The following is a 25665-nucleotide window of genomic DNA, read 5'->3' as shown; positions in this document are numbered from 1 at the left end:
ATATTCATCCCATACGGTCGTCATGGTGACAGAGATGTCCAACCTGTAGCAGCTCCAGCTGAAAGATCATGTTGGTCTGAACCGGAGCAGCTGGTCCAGTTCAGGACAGAGATCCAGAAGGATCTTCTTGGTACCTAAACCAGCTGATCCGACCAACCTCAGCCTGGATAAGAAGAAGTTAATGGATAGATAGACACTGTTTCAGTTTCTTCCACACTTTTTTTTTTTTCACAATTTTGTGTATTTAAAAAAATATGCCAGGGGAGATTGCCTTACAATATAAAAAGTTTGAATTTCTTTACCAAGCATTCTCCAGCAGAGCAAAGACATTTCACTGTTTTCTTCAAACCATGTCATCAAATAGAGTCAGACAAGGGGAAAGTCATGAATGCCTTTTTATTTTCTTTAAACTTGTGCATCAACTTTAAAGGGTAAAATGTGTGCACTGCCTTTTGTTTTCACAATAAATTTAGAATTATTTATATGTTCCTTAATGTTTAAAATTCATTTTTAAAACGATTTACACATAATTGCACAGCACTGGATTCTAGTCTATCAGCCGTTAGGGGCGCAGCATCAACAATCACCCTCCCTACTTGTGTGTGTAGACTACACATTTCTTCTAAACAGATTATTTTTCTCATGAAATAAAAATATCTTTATTTAAATACGATTCCTTTACCTGATAAAAAATAGTTACTTTTTCTCCCTTCTCTAAAACATTTTGTCACTGATGTTACCACACTGCTGTCTTTGTTGGAGAGTACTAATCAAATAGTACTTGAAGCTGGAGGATGGGCACATCTTGAAATATCGGATATGTATACATACTTGGTCTGTCTCTTTGTGTTGACCTTGTGTAGGGTTGGAGTAGTGCTCCCCTTGCCTTGAATGACACTTTACAGTTTGTTTTGTATAGGTAAAAATCATTACAAAATTTTGATTCTCTTTATACAAAAAACATTTTTTCATAGAAATCACATTTGCACATGTAAATGTTAACCTTTGCTGCTAAAGAAAAATCAGCCACAGAAATACAAAATCAAATTGGAGACAAGACAGAGCAAAAGAGAAAAAAAAATCCCTCCATACAGACTTTAGGTAACGTTTCTTTCATTGTAGTAGTGAAAATCCAGACAATAGATATAAATAAAGAGATTTATAAATAAATTGTTAGATACTTTGGATAAATAGTCTATGTTGTGTGATTGCTGTAAATTTAGACCACGTGAGTTGCACCAAGCCATTCCCATCTTTACTCTCACCTATATAAGAGGAGGTTAGATGATACCGCCATGGTTTTCAGTACAAACATCCCAGCTCTGTAGTGCTGCACTGTAACAGCAAGATAAAAACAATAAAAACAAACAAAAAATCCACAACAGAAGTTTCACTTTCTAATTTTGTTTAGAGAAGGTTTTAACATGATCAACAAGCCAAAATATATTCTGCTAAAGTGTATAAGATTGCACTATGTTGAGAGTGCTCAGTGGTATGTTGTGATATACAGGCTGGTGATCAATATACAGAAGCTTCTGAGAGGTCTCCAATCAGTGAAAAGGGAAGCTGCAATCAACCGTGATCAGGTACCGTCAAGGAATCTCTGGCTCATACGTACGTACCAGCTCATACATGGACATGAACAGTATATATTGCCCCTGGTTGTGCCTTCTCTGCTTTAAATTCAGAGCTTTTTGAAAATCATCCCACCTATTAAAGACTGAAGTGTCTGTATTCTAAAACACAAACAAATAATATCACTTATTGCCTGATGGATGGTCTTCAGTATACCCATTTTAGATATCAATCAATATGCGACGAAGCATGGCCTATCTGTACGTGCTGCTCACTGCTCACTATGGGCAAACAGTTGGACTTTATTTAGTAAAGAGCCTATGTGTTAATTCTACTGAACAATCCTTCAGAAAACCTCTACCTGTTCACCCAGTAAGTACCGGTACCTCTATTCACTCGTAATCTCCCCCATTTGCTCAACGAGCCTCTGTGTTGTGAACTGTGCAATAACAGACTGAGCAGCACGATCTTTTCCACTTTTAATTTAAAGACCATTTTTCTTCTACTCCTCAACTCATTCCTCTTCAATTCATTACAATGAATGAATCTTCTGAACAGCAATGAGGTAACTGAAATCTCACCCAGGTTGGTGCTATTTCCACAGGAAATATTGTTACACTTTTAATCCTAGCCTTAGCAAATGATATTTCATGGTATACTGCAAAGTAATCCTACCCTACGTTTAAACTGACCCAACTGCCAACCACAGCCTTTTACCATTTACCCACACCCATTTCCCAAGAATCTTTGCATGCCACTTCGGCACAAGAGAAGGGGTGAGAAAGTGACTGAGATTCCCACTTTAAGCCATGGTCTCTTTTCCTGGAAGTCTTCGGTCGTTGAAGGTGTGCATGTTGATGACTTCCTCTGTTTTCACCATAATGGGTGCCTGGGGCTTCTGTTTGAGTCGGCGCTGGCACATGAGGGAAATTCGCAGTTCTTCCACCATGGCACTGCAGAGAGACCTCTGAAAAGATGGAGAGATAAATAAAAATAAGAGAATATATTTCAGACCATTTTCCAGGTCAAACCAACCTGATCTCACAAAAATCTGTGAAATGCCCACGACCTCTCACCACTATTTTCCGTGGCACCAACACGGAAAGTGGTAAAATTCCGTGTGAGCACCACGGATATTGCACCTATGCAAAGTCAATTGGGATCCGTTGTCGTGAAATATACACAGATTATTACATTATTATCATTCTTTAGTATAGTGGCTAAGTTCTGAGTTTTTGACGCGCAAGTTACTGTTTGTTACTGTCAGTTTGTAAAAGCATGTTTTTAATACTGTTTTAACAGTGTTTTATAGATGTTTTAATGGTGTTTTGATGATGTTTTAACAGAATTTTGATGGCGAGTATTTAACCGTGTTTCATGGTAAGAGGTCGTGGGCATTTCACGGATTTCTGTGAGATCAGGTTGGTCAAACAATTGTGGGCAACACAACAGACCAGTTCTCCCTGGGCTATGGTCCTTTTGCAACCTGACCCAATCACCACCCACCACTTCATCTATGAGTTGGCGCTTGAAAATTAGGAAATTCACTGTGCAGATGGGGGCCAGGGAGCCCCCCCCCCCCTCCTAATTTGCTGGCCACCCCACTGGCCAAAAAAACACTTGCCAGTCACATAGATTCTATCGTTAGTTATGCGTTTCATCCCAAATTATTTAGGCCAAATGCATATCAGTAGTATTTCTGAACCTAATAATAATAATAATATATATAAAAAAAAAAAAAAAAAAAAAAAAAAATATATATATATATATATATATATATATATATATATATACACATACATACATACAAATAATATATGTATTAATGAAATAAATATATGATATATTAAAATATATATGATATATATTATATATTAAAAATGTATATATATATGCCTTAGGTTTTTACCAACATGGTATTAACCATTAATATATATGCAGACAAGTTAGAAAGTTAAAAAAAAGTATTTCTGAGCCTGTATACTATATACTATATAATAAAATCCTGCAATGATGGCTTTTAGTTTTGGTGTCCACCCCAAGAATTGAAGTGACCCCATCTGGCCACCCCTATGAAACATTTTTGTAGGTGCCCCTGACAAGGTGCCCAGTAATATAGAATTACTGTTGTCTCCCTGTCCTCCAAAAGTTCACCAAGCTCGACGTGATAGAAGCATTAATCAAAATAACGTTATAGAAATACGGTTATGCATTGACAGCGCAGGCAGGTTGAAGCAGCGACGGGATGACCGGGGGTGGGGACCCCAGGCAGGTGGAAGCAGCAACGGGATGACCGGGGGTGGGGACCGCAGGCAGGTGGAAGCAGCAACGGGACGACTAGGGGGGGGGGGGGGGGGGCAGGCAGGTGGAAGCAGCAACGGGATGACCGGGGGTGGGGACCGCAGGCAGGTGGAAGCAGCCAGCACGCAGCTCCCGAAGCTCCGGCCCAATCAGCAAGCCCCAGGTTAGGTTCAGGGTCGGGGAAAGGTTGAGGAGGGGCAGGGCCAGGGAGAGGAGTCTTGACGGACAAATCTCTCCCCCGCCTGCCAATGCCGTTACCCTGCCCCTCTCACTCCCGGGCTGCAGGTTCCGATGTTGTACATTCAGAGATGCTCTTCGACACCAGCAGAGGATGCTGCACCATGTACAAAAGAGAAAAAAGAGAAGAAAAGGGGGGCCAGCACAAGAAACTACAGGAGTGATGGACAAAAATGATAGCTATGAGATACTTATAATAAATAAAAATGGAAATGGAGAAGAGAGGAAGGGAAGAGGAGAGGAGAAGAAAGTCGAGAGGCACCGCCCAGTGGATCATGTCGGTGCCCCCCTGCAGCATAGGCCTATAGTAGAATATCTACCCCAAAGCTATATTTGAGACTAACTATTATAGTCTTGTTCTATAGCTGCAACTATGACTACTGACTCTAACACACTAGAGTTTACACTACCTAGAGATTTACCAACACCAGCTAGACGTTTACTAAACACTAACTATAGGCTTTACTGAACAGAAAGGTTTTAAGTTTAGTTTTAAAGGTGGAGGTGGTGTCAGCCTCCTTAACCCAGATTGGTTAAGGAGTTGTGTGCTGCTGACACCCCCCCCCCCCCTCTGGTCATCCCGCTGCTGCTTCCACATGACTGTTGTGTGCTGCTGACGCCCCCCCCCCCCCCACCTCTGGTCATCCCGCTGCTGCTTCCACCTGCCTGCTGTGTGCTGTCGACGTCCCTGACTCCCCCAGTCTGGCCTTCGGCAGGAGGGTCCCCCCTTATGAGCCTGGTCCTGCTCAAGGTTTCTTCCCTCCTAAAGGGGAGTTTTTCTTGCCACTGTTTGGCTTAAGGCTTTTCTCCCACTAAGGGAGTTTTTACCTGCCATTGTTTATATAATAATTGCTCGGGGGTTTATGTTTATGTTTATGTTTATGTTTATGTTTATGTTCATGTTCTGGATCTCTGGAAAGCGTCTAGAGACAACATCTGTTGTATTAGACGCTATATAAATAAAATTGAATTGAATTGAATTGAATTGGAAGTTGGTTCCATAGTAATGGTGCCTGATAGCAGAACGCCCGCCCTCCAAATCTACATTTAGATACTCTAGGAACTACGAAAACCTGCACTCTGAGAGCGGAGAGCTCTGCCAGGAACATAAGGCACTATCAGGTCTTGCAAATAATGCGGAGCTAAGCTGTTTTGGGCTTTATACGCAAGTAATACAATATTAAATTGGATTCTGAATTTTACGGGTAGCCAATGGAGCGACGCTAACACTGGAGAGACGAGGTCTCTCCTGCTAATTCCTGTCAGCTCTCGGGCTGCTGCATTTTGGATCAGCTGGAGCCTATTCAGCAAATTACTTGGACATCCTGCTAATAACACATTACAGTAATCTAGTCTAGAAGATACAAACGCATGAACTAGTTTTTCTGCATCACTCTGCGAGAGGATTTTCCTAATCTTTGCAATATTACGGAGATGGAAGAACGCTATTTTACAAACCTGATTAATATATGGTTTAAACGACAAATCCTGATCGAAAACAACACCAAGGTTTCTCACAGTTGCACTGGAAGCCATCGCAACACCATCTAATCCCTTCCTAAGATGCTCTGGACCAAGAATAATAACCTCTGTTTTATCTGAATTTAGTAGCAAGAAATTTCCGGACATCCAGTCCTTGATGTCCCTAAGACATGCCTGAAGTTTAACTAACGGTTCTGTTTCATCCGGCTTCATAGACAAATAGAGCTGCGTATCATCAGCATAACAATGAAAGTGTATGCCGTTATTCTGGACTATACTTCCCAATGGCTGCATGTATAAACTGAACAAGATTGGCCCTAGCACTGAACCCTGCGGAACACCATAACAGACCTTCGACTGTTCTGAAGAAACTTCATGTACATGAACAAACTGGAACCTGTCCGATAGATATGATTTAAACCAACGTAAAGCTGTCCCTTTAATCCCAACAACATGCTCTAACCTGTGCAGTAAAATGCCATGATCTACAGTGTAGGTTCAGTTTTTAGTTTTAGTTTTTTAGCTCAGTTTTATAAATTGCTGCGACTCCTCCGCCTTGGCCCGTGTTTCTAGGAATATGATGATTAAAGTAGCCGGGCGGAGTTGATTCATTCAAACTAACATACTCTTCCTCCTGTAGCCATGTTTCTGTTAAACAGAAAATGTCACTCCTGCTCTCTGCAATTATATCGTTTACTAACAGAGACTTGGAGCTTAACGATCGTATATTTAGTAGTCCACATCTAATTTTTCGGTCTCTTATTGGTACCAGTGGCGGCTTGTCAATAGGGGGCGCTATGGCGCCACCCCCATTAAAATTACAGGGGAAAAAAAAATATAGACACAGTACACATAAATTACGTAATAAAAAGTAATTATCACATCTGTGCACTCATAAAATGTGTCTGACTTAATTTTTCAAGCTTTCCCATCCCATACTGGGTTTATTCAGAGTTGTTTTTTGTGCAGACAGATAGACATAGGTTTCAATGGCGAGGGGCGCCGGCCAAATGAGTGTGTATTGTATGTTCTTAAACTTTTCTTCCATGTGACTTCATGCTGGTCTCTAATTGGTTACTCAAAGACTCTCTTCCGGGCGCAGCTCTCTGCGCCCATGGCCAATCAGCGTGTTTTTTCTGTCATTCTTCATCCAATCTGATTGATTCATGAGCTGTCAATCAAAGTCACACCCCTGACAGTGTAGACGCGCGACTGCATCTGTCACTCGCTACAAACGGAGTCACAACCATCGACATGTCTCCTCCTCCCATGGAGCTGCTGCGATACGTCAACGCCGCCGCCATATTGGATGTTCAAGACTGCGCTGTAAACTAATACAAGTAAATGGACTTGTTTTCATAAAGCGCCTTTCTACAAAGAAATGTTCATTTTACATCTCATTTATTCATTCACACATGCACAAATATAATCGGGAAACAGTTAAGCACCAAATATAATATATTTAATTTTCTGAGATGGGAAAAATAAGAACTTTATTGATCCCACATAGGAGTAATTCATGTTATATCAGCTATAAAGAACAAGGTAGTGCCGAAAAACAATATCCCCCCTCACAAAAATAAGAAAAATAGAGAAACATATTTTCTCATCAACCAAACAAATTTACAATTTTTCAAATAACAAAATAACATATTTGTAATTTGGGTTAACGCCTCTATAACGCCGCACCTGGTTAACTTTTGGAGTGCGGGGAACTGCAACCACTTCTATTTTGCTAGGCACCTGGTTAGAGTTGCCAATTACATAATGCAATCCTACAGTTTTATTGGCAGGCGTTGGTCCTCGAGAAGCAGCAGAGAAGTGTGTAAGAGGAGTGGGTCATCCAATGATCCAAGGATTGGTGGTTTGAACCCCGCTCCCCCCCAGTCGTCTGTTGTTGTGTCCTTGGGGAAGACACTTTACTGCACCTTACCCTCTTTACCTCCAGTAAGGGCGTTGCTGGTGTGTGAATGTCTCTGAATGTTCCAGTGGTGGTCGGAGAGGCCATCGGCATGGATTGGCAGACATATTTCTGTCAGCCTACCCCAGGGCGGTTGTGGCTACACATGTAGTTTACCAATACCAAATATGAATGTGGAGTGAATAAATAATATGCAACCTTGGGTTCCTTGAAAGGCGCTATATAAATTAAAGTTTAATTGTAACAATCTTAGTTTAAATGAATCAATGGTGTCTGGTTATTTTAAATATAATATTTCCCAAAGCACCAGCCGAGGCGAAAGAGTAGCAGCCATCTATAACTCCAGTCCTCAAATAAAATCTATACCCAAATGCAATTAAAGCTGCAAGCAGCGATGAACGGGCCCTTGCACCCTTGTGCACGTTCAGGCTGCAGTGGCCTTTATTGACAATTGGGAAACGTTCTGGGGAAAGCCCGGTCTGATTAGAAGAGACGGCATTCATCCCAAAGGATGCTGCAACATGGACAAAAGAGAGAAAAGGGAGGAGAAGGGGGGGCCAGCACAAGAAACCACAGGAGCGACTCTGACACACTAAAGTTTACACTACCTAGAGATTTACCAACACCAGCTAGAGGTTTACTAAACACTAACTATAGGCTTTACTAAACAGAAATGTTTTAAGTTTAGTTTTAAAGGTGGAGGTGGTGTCAGCCCCCTTAACCCAGATTGGAAGTTGGTTCCATAGTAGTGGCGCCTGATAGCAGAACGCCCGCCCTCCAAATCTACATTTAGATACTCTAGGAACTACAAGTAAACCTGCACTGCTCGGGGGTCATGTTCTGGGTATGGGTCTCTGTAAAGCGTCTAGAGACAACTCTGTTGTATTAGACGCTATATAAATAAAATTGAATTGAAAAATTGAATTGAATCCCACCCGGGATGGTGCTGCTCTTGTCTCTAGTAATTTGGCCTGTTTCATTAGACCCTCTCCCTGACATCGCAGGGTCCAGGCCAGGATGCAGAGCTGTAGTTTAACACACTTCTCTGCTGCTTCTCGAGGACCAATGCCTGCCAACAAAACTATAAGATTACATGATGTAACTGGTAACTCTAACCAGGTGCCTAGCAAAATAGAAGTAGTTGCAGTTCTCTTTCGTGTTCGAGACTGACTCTCCACTACAGATTAATTTCATTTATCTGTATGGGAACTGACCTCGAACGAGGCAGTCTCGTGGAATACCTCTTTAAGACACACGTACTGGTGGCCCTGCCTCCATGCCAATCACGGGGCTACATAAGCCCCCCGTGGGCAGTGCCACCCTGATTCATTTGATTTCCACGTTGGCAGACGTGGGGTTACCTCAAAGCGTTTCTGTGAATCATAGCTTACCTTTGTGTAGAGAGCAGGTCCTGCGGGGCTCCTCTCAGGATCCTTTGGGGTCCCAGCTGTACAGATATTCCCATAGAAAATCCGGGCACGGTAGTCGAACCCGCCGGCGGCGGGGGAAGCACTGTTGCCTTGTCAAACAGCGGGACATTGTACCGAACCCGCCTCAGGCAGGGGAGGTGCAGTAGTCGCCGTTGACTCGTCGCGTCGTACTGCTTGCGTTAAACCCGCCTAAGGTGGGGGAGACCTGGTAGTCGGCGCTTCACGAACTGACTGTACGCGGCGTTCCTCAGCGTGAAACCGACCTAGTTGGTGGAGCGCTCGTGGCGCCGTGTACAACACGCTTCACGTTGTAAACAAACGACCAGGGGACAGCATTAGCAGCAGCACCGGCATCTGTCTTCCGCTTCCGGGTGACGTCGGCGTCGGCGGGAGGGGTGAGCACAGGCCACACTGCGGCCGGTGTCCACGAGAGGGCACTGTTGCCTGTGCTGCGGTTTGCTGGCTGTTACCTGGCGTTATATATATATGGTGTGGTTTACACACATAGACATATATTATTGTTGCAACGGCGTTAGCAGCCTACACCGCGGCAACGCGTTGAGTTTGTAGGTTGGCTACCACTGTCATTTATATATACAGGATTCTCCTGTATTATATATATCTATATATATATATATATTATATAAATACAGTTTACCTCTGTGAACAATGGCCACTCCCGGTTCACAGGCTCCCTTATGTCAGACCTGTGAAGTCAGGATGCCTGCAGAGGATGCCCATGACATGTGCCGGCTGTGTTTGGGACCGGAACATGCCCGTATGGCCATGCGGGACCCATCGGCATGTATGAGCTGCTTCATCTTGCCGGCCAGGGTGAGGAGAGCTAGAGCTGAGTCATTCTCTCTGGACCCCTCAGGCGGTGGTCCGGCTCCAGCCAAACGACAAAGGCGGTCGGTGGGGGACGGCACATTGTTTACGCCACCTCCGGAGGCTACGGTGTCCGTGCCGCCGCCCGCATCAGACTCTGATGCCGCCTCAGTGACCGAGCAGCCTGTCGAGCAGCCTATGGACGATGCGGCGGAGTCAGTGTATGAGGTTGATGTTATTGGGTTTGACTCAGAGGGAGAAGACCCCTTCAGTCAAGGAGAACAGGGGGAGGCGGAGCAAGAGCAGGGGGAGGACCAGGAGCAGAGGGACCCTCCACCTCTCCTGCATGAGATCATGGCTCGCGCCGCTCAGGCATTGGGCGTCGAGCTGCCGACCGAGCATCGCCGGGGGGCCTCCCGGTTTGCCGATGAGGATGAGGAGCAGCCACGCCCCCGAATGGTCCCGTTACTGCCGGATGTAGAGGATATTGTCCTCCGGCAGTGGACTGACCCGTCCAAGGCCCGCAGGTGGTCAGGGATGTGTAGACAGCTGTCAAACGTGAGTGACAGTCAGAAGATTGGCTGTGGGCCGGCTCCCGAGGTGGATCAGTCCATGAGGGCTTTCTTCACCCCCCCCTCCGCATCGGTTCTGGGGCAGCCGAAGTGCTCGGGCAAATACACTAAGCCGTTGGACGCATTGCTTACTAGAGTGCACGCAACCACGGCGGTGCAGTCTAGGCTGGTCAATACGGGGTCCATCCTGGCTCTGTACCAGCGCCACCTAACCAAGCGACTGGTAGGCGGGGACTCCAGTGTAGCGGCTGAGCTGCATCGGGTGTCCTCGCTCTCGGCGAAGCTGATGCAGGAGCAGGCGGTGGCATCTGGTAGGGCCACAGCCTCGGTTTGGCTGGCAAGGCGCCATCTGTGGTTGTCCCAATCGTCGTTTGGTACGGAAGACCGGAATGTGCTGTTTAAGCTGCCGGTGGTGCCGTCTGCCATGTTCGGCCCGGACGCCAAGGCACTGCTCGAGGAGGCCCGAGAGGCCCGCAAGTGTGCCAAAGACCTGTCAGGAGGCCTCCAGAAACGACGGGGCCGTGGGCAGGGCTTCAGGGCTCCCCAGGTGGCGCCGCGGCGGCAGCCGGTACTACGGCAGTCAGATCAGGGCGACCTGAGGGTCCAGCTGGATGCTGCTCGGCGCGGGAACGCGGGACGCGGGCAGCGTTCGGGTCGAGGTCGGGGCAAGGGTCCCCGTGCGGCCTCGTCTCGTCCCTGACAGTTGGTGGGGCCCAGCCCCCTCTTGCCGTCCCCTGGCTCAGACCTTGTTCTGGGGGACAATCGGGGCCGACCCCTGGGTAGTTTCCACCATGACCCAGGGGTATCGGGTGCAGTTTCTGCACAAGCCCCCACAAACAGAGTCCGTCACCCTCACGGTAGTGACAGACGCACAGCAGAGAGGGGTTTTGGCGGCGGAAATCGGCACTCTCCTGGCGAAGAGAGCCATCAGGGAGGTGCCGCAGATCAACCGGCAGGCTGGGTTCTATTCCCGTTATTTTCTCGTCCCCAAGAAGGATGGGGGGTTGAGACCGGTTTTGGACTTGAGGGGGCTCAACAGATTTTTGAGACCCCTGCGTTGCAGGATGCTGACGGTGCCGAGGGTCCGTCAGGCGGTTCTTCCGGGCGATTGGTTTGCCACCATCGACCTGAAGGACGCCTACTTCCAAGTTCCAATCTGGGAGGGTCACAGACGTTACCTCAGATTTGCCTTCAACGGCAAAATCTACGAGTTCTGTGTCCTTCCATTCGGCATTTCTTTGGCCCCGCGCACGTTCACGCGGTGCATGGATGCGGTCTTGGGTCCCCTGCGTCAGGAGGGCATGCGCATCCTGAATTATCTGGACGATTGGCTGGTGTGTGCTCGCTCAGCGGAGCTATGTCGCGACAACGTTGCTCGACTCCGGCGGCATCTGGATCTCCTGGGCCTGCGTCTCAATCTGGCGAAGAGCAGGCTTCAGCCGTCGCAGTCCACGGACTTTCTGGGCATGTGTGTGGATTCCAGGGCGGGGACACTGTCCCTGACTCCGGTGAGACAGGCTGCCATCAGGACGTGCTTGTCTCACTTTCGGCTGGGAGCCAGAGTGCGCTGGAAGCTGTGCCTCCGCCTGCTGGGGTTGATGGCGGCCACGGTGCACGTGGTGCCCCTGGCACTCTTGCATATGCGGCCGGTACAACGGCGCTTCCTGGGACTGGGTCTCTGTCCACAAAGAGACGGGCAGGCCAGGGTGTCGGTGACACGCAAGATGCGGCTGGCTCTCCTTTGGTGGGAGCAGCCCGCCACGTTGACAAGGGGCAACACACTGGGCCCTGTTGTGCGTCGCCAGGTGGTGTCTTCGGACGCCTCCCCGGTCGGCTGGGGTGCGGTCCACGAGGGCAGCGGCGTCAGCGGTCGCTGGCAGGGTCATTGGTTGGCCCAGCATATCAATGTGTTGGAGCTGCGTGCGATATATCTGGCGCTTCTCCACTTCGGGCCAGTCCTGGCGGGCCGCCATGTGCTGGTGCGAACAGACAGCACGGTGGCAGCAGCGTATGTCAACAGGCAGGGGGGCTTGGGCTCCCCTCGCCTCTGCAGGATGGCGCGGATACTATGGGACTGGGCTCACCCACGGTTCAAGTCCCTGAGGGCGATGCACGTGCCGGGGGTCGTGAACGTCGCTGCGGACCGACTCTCTCGGGGGGGCCCCCTCGCCACGGAATGGAGACTGCATCCCCAGGTGGTGCAACAGATCTGGGACCAGTTCGGTACCGCAGTGGCCGATCTGTTTGCGTCCAGGGCGACAACACACTGTCCCCTGTTCTTTTCCGTGGGGAGGGACGACCCTCCGCTGGGCACAGACGCGATGGCGCATCAGTGGCCCCGGGGTCTCCTCTACGCTTTCCCTCCCTTTGTTCTCCTTCACTCGGTCCTTCAGAGAGTCCGGGTCGAGGGCGTGAGCCTCATATTGGTGGCTCCCTATTGGCCGCAGATGTTCTGGTTCTCGGCGATTGCGCCCCTTCTCCAGGGTCAACCCTGGGAACTTCCGGTGCGCCGGGACCTCCTGTCGCAAGCCCACGGGACTCTCTTTCATCCCTTTCCCCGGGGTCTCAAGCTCTGGGCCTGGCCCCTGAAAGGGCCGAGTTTCTAGCCATGGGGTTGGCCCCGGCTGTAGTGGGCACTATGGAGGGGGCCCGGGCTCTGTCTACAACGAGGGCATACGTATACAGATGGGGAGTGTTCCGATCGTGGTGCGCTGCGAGGCAGTTAGATCCTCTGACTTGTGGGGCTGGTGACGTCCTCCTGTTCCTCCAGGGACTGTTGGAGGCGGGTAGGTCCCCTTCGACTCTCAGGGGGATGGTGTCGGCCATAAAGGCAGCCCGTGTCGGGCCGCGCAAGCTGTCGGGGGACAGTTGCGCCCTTATTGCCCGGTTCCTTCGGGGCGCCCGTCGGGGTCGCCCCTCACTTAGAGGGCCGAGACCGCCCCCCCCTCCTTGGGATTTGGGACTAGTCCTGGCGGCCCTGCGTCATGCACCTTTTGGGCCCCCGGAGTCGGTCGAGATTCAGTGGCTCTCTTTCAAGACGGCCTTCTTGCTGGCTATCGCGTCTGCGAAGAGGATAGGAGAGCTCCATGCCTTGTCGGTCCATGAAGACTGCTGCCGGTTCCTGCCGGGTGATGCTGGGGTGGAGCTGCGGCCGAACCCAGCTTTCCTACCGAAGGTGTGGGAGTCCCAGGCTAGTCAGTCCCTGGTCCTGCGCCCCTTCAATCCCCCGCAGGGTGGGGACGCCGAATTGCAGACGTCCTTGTGCCCTGTCAGGGCCCTGAGGGCCTACATTCAGCAGACTCAGGCCTACAGGGCGACGGACCAGCTCTTCGTCTGTTATCGGCCTAACTGTAGGGGTCAGCCGGTCTCGAAGGACCGGCTGTCTCATTGGGTCGTGGAGACGATTCTGGAGGCTTACAGGCAGGCGGGCAAGCCGGCCACGACCCGGGTGCGCGCACATTCGGTGCGAGGCGTCTCTACCTCATGGGCTTTGTGGCGGGGTGCCTCGTTGTCCGAAGTTTGTGCGGCAGCCTCTTGGTCTGCGCCCTCCACATTTGCTAGGTTCTACTGCATGAATATGGCAGCCGGCACTCCGTTCGCGGAGCGTGTCCTGGGCGCTGCGCAGTAGAACAGCTCGTTCTCACCGTGCCTCCGGTCGCCTCGGTTTGGCTCGGGGTGATGTTGGGTTTTCGGCTAGCCGCGCGTCTGGCCGGCTATTTTACTTTATTGACTGGCCTGCGTCTGGCAGGGCCAGCTGGGCCTAGGTTGCGTCTTGCGCCTAGGCCGTGACGTCTTATTTGACTGACCTTTTGCGTCTGGCGGGGTCAGCTGGGCCTAGGTCGCGTCTTGCGCCTAGGCCGTGACGTCTTATTTGACTGACCTTTGCGCCTGGCGGGGTCAGCTGGGCCTAGGTTGCGTCTTGCGCCTAGGCCGTGACGTCTTCTTTGACTGACCTTTTGCGTCTGGCGGGGTCAGCTGGGCCTAGGTTGCGTCTTGCGCCTAGGCCGTGACGTCTTCTTTGACTGGCCTTCTGCGTCTGGCGGGGTCAGCTGGGCCTAGGTAGCGTCTCGCGCCTAGGCCACGAGTTATACGGCTTTTGCTGGCGGAGTTTTTTCGATAGGCGGGCTCATTTGGGGTTGAACCGCTTTGGCTGCCGCGGGGCGGCTGGTCTGCTCGTTCTTCGCGGTGTGTCTTACAGCGTTCCCATACAGATAAATGAAATTAATCTGTAGTGGAGAGTCAGTCTCGAACACGAAAGAGAACGGAGGGTTACACGGTAACCCAGGTTCTCTGAGTGGAGAGACTGACTCTCCACACAAGAGCCGCTCTGAACGTCGTGTCAATCAAAAATTAAATCAGGGTGGCACTGCCCACGGGGGGCTTATGTAGCCCCGTGATTGGCATGGAGGCAGGGCCACCAGTACGTGTGTCTTAAAGAGGTATTCCACGAGACTGCCTCGTTCGAGGTCAGTTCCCATACAGATAAATGAAATTAATCTGTAGTGGAGAGTCAGTCTCTCCACTCAGAGAACCTGGGTTACCGTGTAACCCTCCGTTCCCCGCCCTCCACTAGTTCACCAGGTGCGGCGTTATAGAGGCGTTAACCAAAATAATCTTGTAAAAATTAAAACCAATGCACATTTGGTACCAATAAGAGACCGAAAAATTAGATGCGGACTACTAAATATACGATCGTTAAGCTCCAAGTCTCTGTTAGTAAAGGATATAATTACAGAGAGCAGGAGTGATGTTTTCTGCTTAACAGAAACATGGTTACAGGATGAAGAGTATGTTAGTTTGAATGAATCAACTCCGCCCGGCTACTTTAATCATCACATTCCTAGAAACACGGGCCGGGGCGGAGGAATCGCAGCAATTTATAACTCCAGTCTCCAAACAAAAATTGAACCTAAGTGCAATCATAATACGTTTGAAAGCCTCACGCTTAGTCTGAAATTTCCGAGCTGGAAATCAGAGAAGCCAGTTGTGTTAGTGGTAGTGTATCGGCCCCCTGCTGGCGCTTATCTAGAGTTTTTGTCTGAATTTTCAGATTTCCTTTCTGGATTATTGATCAGTACAGATAAATTCATCATAGTGGGTGATTTTAATATTCATATGGATGTTGAAAGCGATAATCTTAAATTAGCTTTCAATTCTCTTCTAGAATCAATGGGTATCTCACAAAAAGTGGACGGGCCGACGCATTGTTTTGGTCATACTCTCGATCTCGTTCTCACCTACGGTGTTGAAACTGATGGTCTGTTGGTGTCACCTGTTAACTCCCTTTTATCCGACCATTATTTAATAACGTTGGAATTGAATGTTGTTGATGTTGAAGTGCAGGGCAGGAGGTATTATTTTAGCAGATGTGTGTCTGATGAAGCTATTGCTAAATTTAAGGAGACCATTGCTCGTCTTGCGACAGTGGAAAATAGTGAAGCCTCTACTGAAGCAATAGAGGCCAGTGACCTGGGTTCTACCTCTGATGTTGATGTTGATTTTCTTGTTAGTAACACTGCTGATCTGTTGCACTCAGCTTTAGATGAAGTTGCTCCTTTGAAAAGGAGGGTTTCTAGCCACAGGAGCTTAACTCCCTGGTACAATTCAGATATTCGCATGTTGAAACAAAGCGTGCGTAAAATAGAAAGGAAGTGGCACTCTTGTAAGTCTGTAGACTCTTATCGTGAATGGAAAGATATTCTAATAGTATATAAAAAAGCCATTCGCAAAGCAAGAACAGCTTATTATTCAACGTTGATAGAGGATAACAAAAGTAACCCACGTTTTCTGTTCAGCACTGTAGCCAGGCTGACAAAGAGTCACAGCTCTGTGGAGCCGTGTATTCCTGCAGCTCTCAATAGTGACGACTTTATGAGCTTCTTTAACAGTAAAATCACGAGAATTAGAGAAGAAATCAACCAGCCGGTTGTGGGCGTTTCTTCAGCTTTAGCGACTTCTCTAGGCTCTGACTTGACTCTAGACTGTTTTGATCCTATAGACCTCCCTGAGCTGACTTCACTCGTTAATAGAGCTAAGTCAACCACATATATGTTAGACCCCATCCCGACTCGACTATTCAAAAATGTTTTTTCTCTTATTGGTGTGACAATACTGGACCAAATCAACCTATCCCTAAGCTTAGGATATGTACCACAGGTTTTCAAAGTGGCAGTAATTAAACCTTTACTTAAAAAAACCTTCCCTTGACCCAGACACCTTAGATAATTATAGGCCAATTTCTAACCTTCCATTTGTATCTAAAATTCTGGAAAAGGCAGTTTCAAGCCAGTTATGTGACTATTTGTATAGAAATGATCTGTTTGAAGTCTTTCAGTCAGGGTTCAGAATGCATCATAGCACAGAGACAGCACTGGTTCGAGTTACGAATGACCTTCTTATGGCCTCAGATAAGGGATTAGTGTCCATATTGGTTTTACTGGACCTCAGTGCTGCTTTTGACACTGTTGATCATGGCATTTTACTGCACAGGTTAGAGCATGTTGTTGGGATTAAAGGGACAGCTCTACGTTGGTTTAAATCATATCTATCTGACAGGTTCCAGTTTGTTCATGTACATGAGGTTTCTTCAGAACAGTCAAGGGTCTGTTATGGTGTTCCGCAGGGTTCAGTGCTAGGGCCAATCTTGTTTAGTTTATACATGCAGCCCTTGGGAAGTATAATCCAGAATCACGGCATACACTTTCATTGTTATGCTGATGATACGCAGCTCTACTTGTCTATGAAGCCGGATGAAACAGAACCGTTAGTTAAACTTCAGGCATGTCTTAGGGACATCAAGGACTGGATGTCCAGAAATTTCTTGCTTCTAAATTCAGATAAAACAGAGGTTATCATTCTTGGTCCAGAGCATCTTAGGAAGGGATTAGATGGTGTTGCGATGGCTTCCAGTGCAACTGTGAGAAACCTTGGTGTTGTTTTCGATCAGGATTTGTCGTTTAAACCATATGTTAATCAGGTTTGTAAAATAGCGTTTTTCCATCTCCGTAATATTGCAAAAATTAGGAAAATCCTCTCGCAGAGGGATGCAGAAAAACTAGTTCATGCGTTTGTATCTTCTAGACTGGATTACTGTAATGTGTTGTTAGCAGGATGTCCAAGTAATTTGCTGAATAGGCTCCAGCTGATCCAGAATGCAGCAGCACGAGTACTGACAGGAATTAGCAGGAGAGACCACGTCTCTCCAGTGTTAGCGTCGCTCCATTGGCTACCTGTAAAATTCAGAATTCAATTTAAAATTTTATTACTTGCATATAAAGCCCAAAACGGCTTAGCTCTGCAGTATTTACAAGATTTGATAGTGCCTTATGTTCCTGGCCGAGCTCTCCGCTCCCAGGGTGCAGGTTTACTCGTAGTTCCTAGAGTATCTAAATGTAGATTTGGAGGGCGGGCGTTCTGCTATGAGGCACCATTACTTTGGAACCAACTTCCAATCTGGGTTAAGGAGGCTGACACCACCTCCACCTTTAAAACTAAACTTAAAACCTTTCTGTTTAGTAAAGCTTATAGTTAGTGTTAGGAAACCTCTAGCTGGTGTTGGTAAATCTCTAGGTAGTGTAAACTTTAGTGTGTTAGAGTCAGTAGTCATAGTTGCAGCTATAGAACAAGGCTATAATAGTTAGTCTCAAATATAGCTTCGCGGTAGATATGCTGCTATAGGCTTATGCTGCAGGGGGGCACCGACATGATCCGCTGGGCGGTGCCTCTCACCCTTCTTCTCCTCTCCTTTTCCCTGCCTCTCTTCTCCATTACCATTTTTATTTATTATAAATATCTCATAGCTATCATTTTTGTCCATCGTTCCTGTAGTTTCTTGTGCCGGCCCCCCTTTTTTCTCTTTTGTGTATGTTTGCAGGCCGGAGCCTCAGGAGCTGCGTTCTGGCCTGTGTTCCCGGCCCTCCCCCCCCTCTGGTCATCCCATTGCTTCTTCCACCTGCCTACGTGGATGTCTGCTGTTGCTGCTTCCGCCTGCCTGCACCCCCCCCCTCTGGTCATCCCGCTACTCCTTCCACATGACTGTTGTGTGCTGCTGACGCCCCCCCCCCCCTCTGGTCATCCCGCTGCTGCTTCCACATGACTGTTGTGTGCTGCTGACGCCCCCCCCCCACCTCTGGTCATCCCGCTGCTGCTTCCACCTGCCTGCTGTGTGCTGTCGACGTCCCTGACTCCCCCAGTCTGGCCTTCGGCAGGAGGGTCCCCCCCCTATGAGCTTGGTCCTGCTCAAGGTTTCTTCCCTCCTAAAGGGGAGTTTTTCCTTGCCACTGTTTGGCTTAAGGCTTTTCTCCCACTAAGGGAGTTTTTACCTGCCATTGTTTATATAATAATTGCTCGGGGGTTTATGTTTATGTTTATGTTTATGTTCATGTTCTGGATCTCTGGAAAGCGTCTAGAGACAACATCTGTTGTATTAGACGCTATATAAATAAAATTGAATTGAATTGAATTGAATTGCAGTGGAAGCTTGTATGACTTGCATGTAGATTCTTCAGGCCTGGACATTTAGCGGATGACACCACCAAGTTATGGCAGAAAGTAGGAACTATCAGATATCGACCAATCAGAAGAAGGGGCAGAGCTATTTCACGCCAATGAAGGTCAAGTACTCAAAACCGAGTCAGATGACACCACCCACAACTCTTTATGTCAAACCATTCAAAAGTTATGGCCGAAAGTAGGGACTATAAAATATGGACCAATAGGATGAAGGGGGGTCGCGCTTTTTGGCGCCTATCGTCGCTACGGTAATGCTTTTGACTGAGAAAAGTAATGCGCATTGTCGCAGGATCGAGACACACATTTTGATGTATAACACACCTGGGTGCACGTTACGGTTCGGGCGAAGAAACGGCCGACGAAATGGCATAAATTACACGATTAATTCAAAATGGCGACTTGTTCGGTTTCGGCCATGGCGCCAAGAGACTTTTCTTTAAGTTACGACATGATACATGTATGTACCGATTTTCGTGCATGTACGTCAAACCGTATTGTGGGGCTTGAGGCACGAAGTTTTCTAAGGGGCGCTGTTGAGCCATTAGGCCACGCCCATTCATGCAAACCATTAAATATCAAATTTTTCGCCAGGCCTGGCGTGCGTGCAAAATTTGGTGACTTTTGGGGCATGTTTAGGGGGGCAAAAAGGCTAATTTCATCATAAAAATAAAAACGAGAAAAAAAAAAATCCTACAGATACAATAGGGCCTTCGCACGGTAAGTTATATATATATATATATAATTATAATACATTTGAAAGCTTCATGCTTAGTCTGAAACTCCCGAGCTGGAAATCAGAGAAGCCAGTTTTGTTAGTGGTAGTGTACCGGCCCCTGCTGGTGCTTATCTAGAGTTTCTGTCTCAGTTTTCAGATTTCCTGTTCGGCTTATTGATCAGTATAGATAAAGTCATCATAGTAGGTTACTTGAAACATTCATATGCATGTTGACAGTGATAGCCCTAAGTTAGCTTTTAATTATTTTCAAGAATCTTTGCATATCTTTGAAAAGTAGATGTACTGATGCACTGCCTGGATCACACCCTCGATCTCATCTTCGAGTATGGTATAGAACCTGATAATTTGTTAGTATCACCTGTAAACTCCCTCCTATCCGACTACTATTTGAATTTAACGTTGTTAATGTTAGAGTGCATGATACAAATGTATTTATTTAGCAGATGTCTATTGTTGTGCCCGCCCATATGCCCATCTGAACTTATAAAATGTATGAACATTTTTTTATTATGAATTCCAGCAAAGCCAGACCCGGCCTCCCCCCTGGAGTTTATGGCCCTGCTGCTATCTTCTCGCTCAGGCCAATTTATGACCCTGGTGGCCTGGTTCGAGATGGCCTGTATGTGACCCACGATACGGCCCCAGATCAAAGCAGGACAGCAAAACCCAGTAAACCAGGCCTCGGAGGGGGAGGTGCTGCCCCTTTGAACAGAAGAAAACTTTGAAACCATGGTCAACCCCCCAAGCCTGAAACCGGTTTAAATGTGCCTCCTAAAATGGCAACCGTGCCCCCGGGGAGCCTCCGGCTTCCACTAACTCTGTCCTCTAAGTTCACAGATCCAAGCTTCCGACGCCCACGCGCTCCCGGCAACCAGATCGGGACACAGCTGCGACTCAGACTGAACCCCCCTCCCCGCTCTGAGCCCCTGTCTGCCAACCGGCGCAGGGATCGGGGACGGACGGCCGGCGTCTCGCCCGGCGTGAGCTCTCCCGGGGCCCGGACGGCCGTGCGTCGGCGACCGGCGCAGAGAGGGAAGCACGGCAAGGAGAGACCGGTCCCCCGCCGCGCCTAGGAATGCGTGTGAGCCTCCGTTTGGTCCGGAACCACGGCCCGGCACGAGGCGGCCCCGCCGCTGTCTAATCCGTTTCAGGGGAAGGGACGGCCCAGTCACAGAACCCGCAGGCATCCGATCCGGATCCCCGAGGAAACGTGAGCCCGGGAACGGTAGATCAGTAGGACTAAGAACGGTTCAGAACTGTGTGAAGTCGGGATCTCTGTTTATCAGTAACTTAAGAACGTGTTACAGAGCTAAATCTGTGTTCAGAGCTGAGATTACATCATCATTGTTATCATTATCATGTTTGATTATTTGGTAGTCGTTGTTTTCTGCCGTAGGCACGTTTTAAATGCTGCGTTCGCCATCCGGTCCGATTGCACGTGGCCCAGAGGGCGCGTCCATCTTTAAAAGACCACAGGAGCCCCGTTTGAACTGTAGATGTTCTGTATCTTCGTTATTATTGCTTGATTTCTTTTTTTTTTTTCCATGCATTTAACGTTTATGTTTCATTTTATTGATTGTTGTTTTTCTTGTTAGTTAATGGTTTTATAATAATGTCGTGTGCCATCAGATTTATTCAGGTATTTATTTACATCCCTTTTGATACCCGTCTGTAAATAAATTCTGATTGATTCTTAATAAGTGGTTGTGTTATTTCATGCAAGATTTGGTCACAAGTTGATTTGTTTAAGCAGAGCCCAGTGTTCGGATATCACGCCTTCACTGTTATTCTGTAAGATTTGCCCTTGGGAAGGATCATACAGAACCAGGACATCAATTTGACTTGCTACGCTGATGAGACAGGGCTATATTTGTGTTTGATGCCAGGTGTAACTAAACCTCAGGCAAGTCTTAAGGACACTAAGGCCTAGATGTACACAAACTTTTAGCTTTTAAATTACAGTAAATTACAAAGGTTATCTTTTTTTGGTCCCAAACACCTCAGGAATGGATTGTAAATTTGTGCCGGCCTCTAGTACAGCTGTTAAAAAGAAATGGTTGTTTAAACAGCCATTTATTTAGGTTTTAATACAGCATTTTTTCATCTTCATAATATCGTTAAGATTAGGAACATCCTCTCCCAGAGTGATTCAGAAAAACAAATCCACACATCACTTCTAGATTCTACAGTAGATTACTGTAATGTATTAAAAGCAGGATGTCCAAGTAATTTGCTGAATAGGCTCCAGCTGACCCAAAATGCAGCAACGCGAGTGCTGACAGGAATCAGCAAGAGAGACCACGTATGGAACCAACTTCCAATCTGGGATAAGGAGGCTGACACCACCACCTAGCGTTTCTAAAAGTAGAAGGGGTACGCAGAACATTCAGTTGTCAGGCCTCTTTCCTGAGGAAACAACTGCCAGTTTAGGTTCGGGAAGAAGACACACAAACCTTCCTTTTTGATAAAGTTTATTGTAAGCAATGTTATGCTGCTCTAAGCCTACCGTATTTTCGTGACCATTCGGCGTGCCGTGTGGAAAGGAGCACCCTCATTTCTGTATTTAAAAACACACACACTGCGCACCGACCGAAAAGGCGCCGTCTACACACACGGAGCGCCGCCTTACAACAACACACACACGCGCCGCAGAACACACACACAAGCACATGAGTGTGCATATTTAAAAATATATTCTAATTTATTTCAGTTTTTACATTAATCAAACCCATCAAAGTCCTCATGCTCTGTTTCAGCATTAAAGAGCTCTGCTAAATCAGCTGCCAGAATTTCCTCGCTGTCAGAGTCACTTTCCATGCCGTGCGGCGCCTCGGAACTGTCGGCTTTTGCGAAAGCTCGCAAAATAGTCCTAGCAGACACGTTAGCCCACGCATCAACAATCCATCTGCAAACTGTGGCATAACTTGCCCGGCGCTGCCTTCCACTCTTGGTGAAACTGTTCCCCCTCAGTCATCCATCTCCCCCACGCCGCTCGCAGCCTTAAGGCTGATTTATGGTTCCGCGTTACACCAACACAGAGCCTACGCCGTAGGTTACGGGGCGACACGCACGTATGTACCCGGCGTAGGCTCTGTGTCGATTTAATGCGGAACCATAATTCAGGCTTCACTTTGAACGGTCAGTTCACACCGACGTCCAGCGGTTGAAATTCCTTCGTCAGACCTCCCGGAATAACAGCCATCACAGCGTTCATATTTTTCACTTCTTTTTTTTACATTGTCTGTGAGATGGGCACGCATAGAGTCACAGATCAGCAGCGATGGTGATGTGTGGAAAAAAACATTGGGTCGCCGCACATAGACCTGCCTCAGCCACTTGATCACCATCCCTTCATCCATCCAACCCTTTTCATTTGCCTTTATAATGACTCCGGCTGGAAAAGTCTCTATAGGCAAAGTCTTTCTTTTAAAAATCACCATAGTTTCTGTCCATCAGCGTAGCAACCAAGCACAACAGTGAACGATGACTTCTCATACCCTGTGGTGCGGATCGCCGCCGTGCTGGTTCCCGTCCTCTCCACCGTGTGATTCACTGGGATGTCGAAAGTCAGCTAGTCTCTAATGATGATGGTCTCTAACACGTCCGCAAATCACGGGCAATTCACGCGCCCCCCTTCCCCCTTTAACTTCTGATGGTGGTCTCTACTACGTCCGCAAACCACGGGTGATTCACGCGCCCCCTTCCCCCTTTGACTTCTCATGGTGGCCTCAATACGTCCGCTTTACAATAATACAATGGGCGCATTGCGTCATTGCGCGCACGGCACATTTAAAAAAAAAAAAAAGACGTTTATATGCACTTAATGGTCGTCAAAATACGGTACTTTCTACTTTCTGCCATAACTTTTCAATGGTTTGACATAAAGAGTCGTGGGTGGTGTCATCGGACTCGGTTTTGAGTACTTGACCTTCATTGGCGTGAATTAGCCCCACCCCTTCTTCTGATTGGTCGATATTTGATAGTTCCTACTTTCTGCCATAACTTGGTGGTGTCATCCGCTAAATGTCCAGGCCTGAAGAATCTACATGCAAGTCATACAAGCTTCCACTGCAGCCTGAACGTGCACAAGGGTACAAGGGTTCCTATTTTCTGCCACAACTTTTGAATGGTTTGACATAGAGAGTCGTGGATGGTGTCATTTCTGATATGCTTATGATGATAAGTTGAGTTTTATATGAACAGCAAAGGCACTTTTTACAGTATTATTGACCTAGGAATGCACAGACACTGAGCCAGAGGGGCAATAAGTATGCCCACTACTGGTGTTGTGCCTGAACGGGTTCATTGAACGATTGTTCGTGAACCCGTTCATATTTTTGGACAATGTTGTTCAAGAGAGTGCCAGACTTCCATGGAGCCTTTGGCGCAAAATCCCGGCTAAAACAGATCGAAAATATGCCTTAATATATAGGGGGAAAACACCAAATCTGGGAACCAGAGTTGCACCGCGCATGTGTCATCAAATTGCGAAACATGGAAGCAAAGTCAAATGAAGGCACTACCCCACACTCTGCCTGAGTGATGAATACAAATCTTCTTATGATCACTTAAAAGATTTTTTAGGAAAGCTCAGTGATGATCCAGGAGAGAAAAATTTTACATGTAAACCCGCTGAGTCTCAAGAAGCAGCTCGTATGGACAAAAACTGACATAAATAAAAATAAAACTCAAGCTGTCACATGCTGAGCCTGAGTCTAATCTAAATATACGTCTGCTGAACCCGGACATCTTAATGAGTGCACATGTGTGTGCATCCTTATGCATGCAGGGGTAGTTATGTGCTGTTGATGAGATGATTTCCTCACACACAGTTTGTGGTCCCTGTGCCCAGACAGCCAGGTTAGTCTGCGGCAACTTCAACAGTAGGCAGGAATAAGGGAAAAAGCAGCAGGGCGAAGAACAGCAGGAGTAGGAGGAGTGGGAAAAGGAAGCAGAGGAGAACCTGAAGATGGATGGCAAAAGAAAGGAAGGAATAGGAGCCAGTATAGGTAGAGGAGACGGAGGAAAGGCACAACTATGGTAATCATGGAAATAAGCAAAAGTAGCGGGGAGATGACAGAAATCATTCAGAGCTCTGTGTGGTATGTCATTTAATGTAAAATGTTGTAAACAAAAATATTTCTTGGTGTCTTAACTTGGCTTGAATTGCCAGAAATACATTTACTAGATATATTTTGAGACACACTGACATGATTCTTCCTTTGAGGGAGGAATTAAATGACTTGGGTTAATGTTTCCATCTCTCCAAAACAGCATTTGGTACTCATTGCATGTTAGATTATCCAGTCATATGGAAAGAAAGTACACGCTCTTTACACTCTAACGCTTCACAAATAAGGACATATAAAAATCATAAAATCATCTGGACATTTATTTCTTAAAAGTTAAATGGTAATCATTTCAAGATTTTTTTTTCATTCAAAACAAACTGATATCATGCAGTAATATTATTATTATGTTCAAAGAATAATGTAAATGTCAGATGTCAACTGTGAAGTAAACATAGCGACTTATTTTACTTCAGACATGATTCATTGCTACTGACTAGTGTCATAGGCAAGCACGTAAAGATACACCATCAAATTGCATTGGCAGTACAACTGGATTTTTTCTCTAGCCACGTTTCCATTACACTTTGCGCAAAAGAAAATCGAATCTCTGAAAGTTCCATAAAGGTAGCATTGCGGGGGGGTCTGTGTTTCCATTGATCGCTGTTTTTTGAATAAGTGTAATTCTCCTAACTCTCCCTGTATGTTGTCTTGAAAAAATTCTCTTCAGAACAAAAAAACAGAAAATCTTGACTTTGAAGAAATTGGACTCTGTTGGAAATATTTAGTCTTTGATAAGTTATTGCAATTGTCGCTAACGCTGTTGAGAAAATAGCCCGATGATGAAGGGAGCAGATCATTCAAACGATTATTCAGAGGTAAGCCCTTAATGTATAATGATTAAGTAGTATTACAGGAATACTATGAGCCGAAAAACAGCTGGATACTAGATTTTGATTCGTTTAGATGGACTGGCTGCGCCACATCCAGCACTGCCAGAGAT

The 25665-nt window shown here is 47.1% G+C and overlaps 1 protein-coding gene across 1 annotated transcript in view; it reads right to left on the bottom strand.

The window, feature by feature from the left end:
- Positions 1-418: 418 nt before the first annotated feature.
- grik2 (glutamate receptor, ionotropic, kainate 2) overlaps positions 419-25665 on the bottom strand; it is a 540292-nt gene continuing 515045 nt past the window's right edge. Inside the window, exon 17 of the mRNA XM_061715437.1 lies at positions 419-2542. Coding sequence (XP_061571421.1) covers positions 2378-2542 — 165 coding nt within the window. The 3' untranslated portion in view covers positions 419-2377. The remainder of the gene's footprint in view (positions 2543-25665) is intronic.

Source organism: Cololabis saira, chromosome 3 (assembly GCF_033807715.1).
Source record: "Cololabis saira isolate AMF1-May2022 chromosome 3, fColSai1.1, whole genome shotgun sequence".
NCBI classification, from domain to species: Eukaryota; Metazoa; Chordata; class Actinopteri; order Beloniformes; family Belonidae; genus Cololabis; species Cololabis saira.
The sequence above is the reverse complement of the archived record's forward strand: the minus strand, read 5'-3'. Positions and strand labels throughout refer to the sequence as shown.